Consider the following 6,183-nt stretch of genomic DNA (forward strand, 5'->3'; position numbering starts at 1 on the left):
TCGATAAAGATGAGAATAATAATAATAAATATATGTATATAAATTTGTTACATCAAGTGTTATTATTGGTGTATAAATTAATCCCACTATTATATAGAATCTCAGCTTAAATTAATTAATTAGGGGGGAGGGAGGGAAGTGAAGCTTCTTCATTCTCACAAGTCATAACTCCTCCTTCTCCTCTATAAGTATCATCCGTCTCTCCTCATCAAACAATCAAATCCCATTTCAACAACCAAACACACACACACCCACACCCTTACCCTTGGATCACATTCAATCCAGTTATTATCTGCCATGTCGGACGATGATGATCGGAGGAAGAGGATCAAAACTGAAGATAACAAGGTCAAAGGGACTTTGGTTCTGACCAACAACCATTCAATTTGGACCACCATCGATGAGCTTTTGGGCCGCAATTTAGTCTCGCTGCAACTCATCAGTACTGCAGGTATTTGTTATAAAATCTGATCCATCTGCTGTTTGTTGGGTTGTAACGCGCAACCTAGTACACAAGTGCTACTTTTTGATTTACTGCTTCAGTGAGTTGTACGGTACAACGTCTACGCCGCAACCCACTTGTATGGTACAGTAAATGCTTCATTGGGTTGTACCTTACAACTGATGCCACTTGTTTATATATTATAGCTTGGATCGGATTGGCTAAACCAGCTATCGTTGGGAATTAAATAATTACTTGTATAGCAACTTTTATCATAATAAATGCAATGTGAGTGAAACTACACATGCTCTGGTATAATAATATTTGAAGATGTAGTTTTAAATTACGCAAGTTGAAATAAAGTATTATACAACTTTTAATTTTTGTTTTCACTAATATTTGACTAGCGACTATTTAAATTTAAATACAGTTAAATAAACTAAAACAAGATCTGTTCATTAATTGTGTTTAACTTATCAGATCTTGGGTTCAAAGATGACAGAATTTGACATTTTCTGAAATTTGATGTATCACGTATGTTTTTTTTTTGACATACATCAATGAGGTTGGTGGTCCGTTGACAAAGTCAAAGCTTTTAAACACCAAAAGGTTGAGAGATATTAGGTTCAAGTCTCCCAAATCATTTAACTTTTTATCGATTTGCAATGTTGTTGCTATGCGTCCATGTTGTATACTTGTTGAACTAACCGATTATGATTATGATTATGATTATGATTTTGAAGCCAATGGATTAAGGGGAAAGCTTGGAAAAGAGACACCCTTGACAAAAGGCGATTCCACCTTCGAATTAGAATTCGACTGGGATGATGAAGATGGTGTTCCAGGTGCATTTTTGATCATCAACAGGCACCGCAAAGAATTTTACCTCAAGACACTCACATTAACACATGTTCCACATGTCGGTCGCCTTCATTTCGTCTGCAACTCTTGGATATACAACGAAGAACATTACACCAGAGGTTATCGCGTGTTTTTCTCCAATCAGGTAACTAACCTTTTTTCTTTTTTTTTAAGTATTTATTTATTTTGTCACGTCTTAAAATGACAAAACAAAACCTTATTAATGACTCCATGATATGAAGGTCCTTAGGTGACCAAAATTAATCTTAATGATTAAAAACATGTTTCATCAGTAGATATGTAAAGTAGCATGCATGTTTTTGTTACAGACATACCTTCCTGGTAAAACACCCAAGGGATTATGCTATTACAGAGAGGAAGAATTGGAGAAACTAAGAGGGGATGGAACCGGAAAGCGTGAAGAATGGGACCGAGTGTACGATTATGATGTGTACAATGATCTAAGTCAGCCCGATAAAGGATCTGAACTTGTTCGTCCTATTCTTGGAGGGTCAACTGATCGTCCATATCCCCGAAGATGTAGAACCGGCCGCCCTGTGACGGTTACAGGTCAAAATAGTTAGATCATTCATAGATATGATGCTGTTCGACTTTTAAGGTCAAACTAGGTTACACTATACATTAAAATTCTTATGGGTTTTTATAACTTTGCAACAGCAAAACTATCCATGATGAAGTACATACAAAACTTTGTGATGAAGTATATACAAACGTTTAGGAACATAACTGAACCGACGAGACACGTGTTCATGTTTGTTCACTTATTAAATAAGCCAATTTAAACAAACTTCCCGCCGAATTGTTCACTCAATGTTTGGTTCGTTTACAGGCTTAACCAAACTCATTGCATTTTTAAGTTTTGTAAAGTCCTATGTTTGACCTTGAAAGTCAATTTCCAAATTACTATGTTATCTGGCAACTAAATGTTTTTGTATTTCTTCCTACAGATTCGAATATGGAAAGCCGAATTGGTATTCTGCAAAGCTTACAGATTTATGTCCCGAGGGACGAAAGATTCAGTGACTTGAAGATGCAAGATGTTTATGCTTACGGGTTAAAATTAGTATCTCAAGGCCTCCTTCCTGGTTTTGAGTCTGTATTGGACAAAATTTCGGATGAAATTGTGGGCGCAATTGAAAACGCTGTACATCAAAAGTTTAAGAGTGTATCGAGCAACAAATTTAACGAGTTTTCTTCATTTGATGATGTACTTAACCTCTATCATGGAGGCCTTAAAGTACCAAAATTCAATTTCCTAGAAAGTGTTAGGGAGAAAATGCCCGAGTTCTTTAGGGAGCTCTTTCGTTCTGATGGCGAGCACTTGGCAAAATTTCCGGTCCCACAAGTAATCAAAGGTATTCTAAAAGAAACAACCACCTTCTGTAAATACTGAATTGATATCGGGTTACTGAAGGTTGTTTTACAAGTTACAATATATAAAGATCATGGAAACCTAAGGAGTGCCCATGGGCTCATGCTAATAAACTCTAAATAATAATATATTTCGACGCTTTCTATATGAAATCTAACTGAAATTTATTAAAATATTTCTTATAATTTTGTTGTTGGTTCTTTGTTTGAACAGTGGATAGATCTGCATGGAGAACTGACGAAGAATTTGGACGAGAATTGTTGGCGGGAATTTGCCCTGTTGTGATCCGACGCCTCCAAGTAAATTTCATCATCTGATGCATTATCTGATATTTATAAAATGCCTCTTAAACTGCTATAAATACAATTTAGTTATGCGTATTTACAAAATTCATAGCTAAAGTCATCAAAAAATGCATTTTTGTTACTTGTAGGAATTCCCTCCAACCAGCGAGTTAGACCCCACGGAATTCGGGAACCAAAACAGTACAATAACCGAAGATCACATAAAAGATCAAATGGAAGGACTTAGCGTATGGGAGGTAACGATTATCATCTCAAATATTTAATGTTCCAAAATCAATATATGTACGCATATATGATTGGTCTAATACTCTCAGGCAATGAGGAGCAACAGGCTGTTTATACTAGATCATCATGATCCATTGATGCCATATCTTAGAGGCATAAATGAAACTCCCACCAAAACCTATGCCACGCGGACCATTTTATTTTTGTATAAAAACGGTACACTGAAACCAATAGCCATCGAGTTGAGCCTGCCACATCCAGATGGTGACGAAGCTGGAGCCATCAGCACGGTTCACACACCAGCATCTGATGGTATAGAAGGCACCATATGGCTACTGGCTAAAGCTTATGCGAATGTAAACGATTCTGGCTACCATCAACTTGTTTGCCACTGGTAAGAACTTATTTAAAATGTTAATAAAAACCCATTTCAATTCTTAGGTGTTAATATTAGTAGCGTAAACTATTAATTACATATGCATTTCCTCATTCTTATTATACTAATTTTCTTTTACAACATATAAATGTCTAAATGCTTAAATGAGTCAAAATTTTGCCCCTTTGAAATTGTTAAGTAACGAGTTAAGTTAATATGCAGGCTGCATACTCATGCTACGATAGAACCATTCATAATCGCGACACATAGACAGCTAAGCGTTCTACATCCGATTCACAAGCTTTTGCATCCTCACTTTCGTGACACGATGAACATCAACGCCTTATCACGCCAAACACTCATCAGTGCCGGTGGGCTTCTCGAGAAAACTGTTTTTCCAGACAAATACTCGTTGCCCATGTCATGCAACATGTACAAAAAGTGGGATTTCACTAAACAAGCACTCCCTGCTGATCTAATCGACAGGTACACCGTCATTTTCTACCTTTTCATCTTATCCGTCGACTATTTTGATTCCCGAACTGGTTTGATAATTGAATTGTACAATTGAACCCGCGTGTTTGTGTGTGAAGCAACTAGGCATGCAGAATAATTGAAGTTTGCTTATGTTCATTTATTTTATAGACAAACGAACATGTAATATTTTGTTCATTTATTCAAAAGAACAGACATGAGCACATGTCTTGTTCGTCCGTTTTATGGTCATTCGTTTACTCGTCTACTTTTGGCCAATTGCAACTTTAGTTTAGTTTGAGTAACTTCTTAAGCCCGACACATTTTTAGGTTCATACATGTTCAGTTATGTTCATTCGTCTACGTTCATGAACTCTTCGTTTATACTGTTAACGAACACACATAAACGGACACGAACATGTTCATGTTCTAAACACACGAACACGAATAAGAAAAGCCCTCTCGTTTAACATTAATTACTAACTAAACCTATTAGAAATAATAATTAAAATGTACTAACTGCACATTTGATGTCTTTAATAAATCTTATCAATATTACTGATCAGAGGAATGGCTGTACCGGATTCAACCTCGCCTCATGGTGTTCGTCTCATCATAGAAGACTACCCATTCGCAGTTGACGGGCTTGAAATATGGTCTGCAATTAAGTCATGGGTGCACGAATACGTTTGCATCTACTACAAAACTGACGAAGACATACAAAACGACACTGAGCTCAAAAACTGGTGGCACGAGGTCCGAACCAAAGGCCACGGTGATTTGCAAAACAAACCTTGGTGGCCCGTAATGTGGACACGCGATGAACTCATACAATCATGCACCATCATCATATGGGTGGCTTCTGCACTCCATGCAGCCGTGAACTTTGGTCAATACCCGTATGGTGGGTACCTGCCTAATCGGCCTGCAATGAGCCGGAGGCTCTTACCTGAACCCGGGACCACAGAATATGATGAACTTGAGACTGACCAAGAGAAGGCGTTTTTAAAAACTGTGACTCCTCAGCTTCAAAGTATTCTTGGGATCTCATTGATTGAGGTTTTGTCAAGGCATTCAGAAGATGAGGTGTACCTTGGGGAAAGAGATACGCCCGAATGGACCGCTGATAAAGATGCATTGGAAGCTTTTGAACGTTTTGGGGCGAATTTGAGGAGGATTGAAAGGAAGATTGATGAGATGAATCGAGATGTGAGGTTGATAAATAGGACTGGACCGGCTCAGATGCCATACACTTTGTTGTATCCGAGCAGTGAGGTTGGTCTTACCGGTCGCGGTATACCGAATAGTGTCTCTATATAAAGGATTTGCTGATATAATGTTGTGTTTGATGTAGTATTGTTATATGTTTGTAGCTTTGTTTGAATCCTATTTTTTTCATGCTTCTTTAAATAAAAGTGATAGAGCGTGATGTAATTTGTATTATAGAACAATAAATTGTGTTTTTTTTTTCTTGCAGTTTGTGTAATAATAGTTTATTTCAAGAAACCAGTTTGTTTCTGTTATTTAAAAGCTTTGAATCTATCATAAGGAGTATGGCATTTCAAATGGACCTGACCAAATGTATCTTTTTTAATTTTAAGTATATCAAGCGTATTCGTTTCATGGAATTAGAGGAACTGGTTTTTAAGTATATCAAGTGTGTTCTCTTGGATGTGAAAGGAATTGGAATATGAAACTAATTCCAAACAAATCACATGTTCATCATATAATTCAAAAATCCTTCTAATTTCAAATGAAAGTTCAAAAAAAGGTTAATGTTTAATTTAGTTTGGGTTGAAGGAGGTTTCCGTTCGGGTACTCGGAATGGGTTTCGGGTCGGATTGGTTTTCGGATCAGTTTGTGTTTCGGCTCGGCATGGGTTTGGGTTGGGACGCTGATGAACACATGGTTTTTAATGTAGCTTTGATGTTGTTTAGCTATGAAAATGGTTAGAATATGTTAATGATTGTTGCTTTAATGTTTTACATGTCTCAAGGCTTAAAACAAGTAATATTGAGGGCAATAACAAGCTTAAAGAGCACTTCAAAGAAGAAGAATAAATCTGAGAACATACGGCCCGTATGTATTCAAAGGCTCACAAGTCACA

General features: G+C 37.0%; 1 protein-coding gene across 1 annotated transcript; it reads left to right on the forward strand.

Annotated features, from left to right (window-relative positions):
• The first annotated feature begins 297 nt into the window (after window positions 1–297).
• Window positions 298–5,437, forward strand: LOC143618252 (putative linoleate 9S-lipoxygenase 5). Its single transcript, XM_077090539.1, has 9 exons — window positions 298–457; window positions 1,186–1,448; window positions 1,633–1,873; window positions 2,272–2,679; window positions 2,910–2,995; window positions 3,130–3,237; window positions 3,316–3,620; window positions 3,825–4,088; window positions 4,643–5,437. Exons 1-9 carry the CDS (start codon window positions 298–300, stop codon window positions 5,394–5,396), a joined length of 2,589 nt encoding a protein of 862 aa, XP_076946654.1. The 3' UTR covers window positions 5,397–5,437.
• The last annotated feature ends 746 nt before the right edge of the window (window positions 5,438–6,183 follow it).

This window comes from Bidens hawaiensis, unplaced genomic scaffold, assembly GCF_021521415.1.
Source record: "Bidens hawaiensis isolate Kalapana, Puna unplaced genomic scaffold, B.hawaiensis_p1.1 tig00066519_1, whole genome shotgun sequence".
NCBI classification, from domain to species: Eukaryota; Viridiplantae; Streptophyta; class Magnoliopsida; order Asterales; family Asteraceae; genus Bidens; species Bidens hawaiensis.

Excerpts from the sequence above, each read along its gene's own strand:
- LOC143618252 (XM_077090539.1), top strand. The coding sequence starts at position 298 with ATGTCGGACGATGATGATCGGAGGAAGAGGATCAAAACTGAAGATAAC. Across the intron at positions 1,874-2,271 it reads CCGCCCTGTGACGGTTACAG|ATTCGAATATGGAAAGCCGA; the intron begins GTCAAAATAGTT and ends TTCTTCCTACAG. Across the intron at positions 3,238-3,315 it reads AAGGACTTAGCGTATGGGAG|GCAATGAGGAGCAACAGGCT; the intron begins GTAACGATTATC and ends TAATACTCTCAG.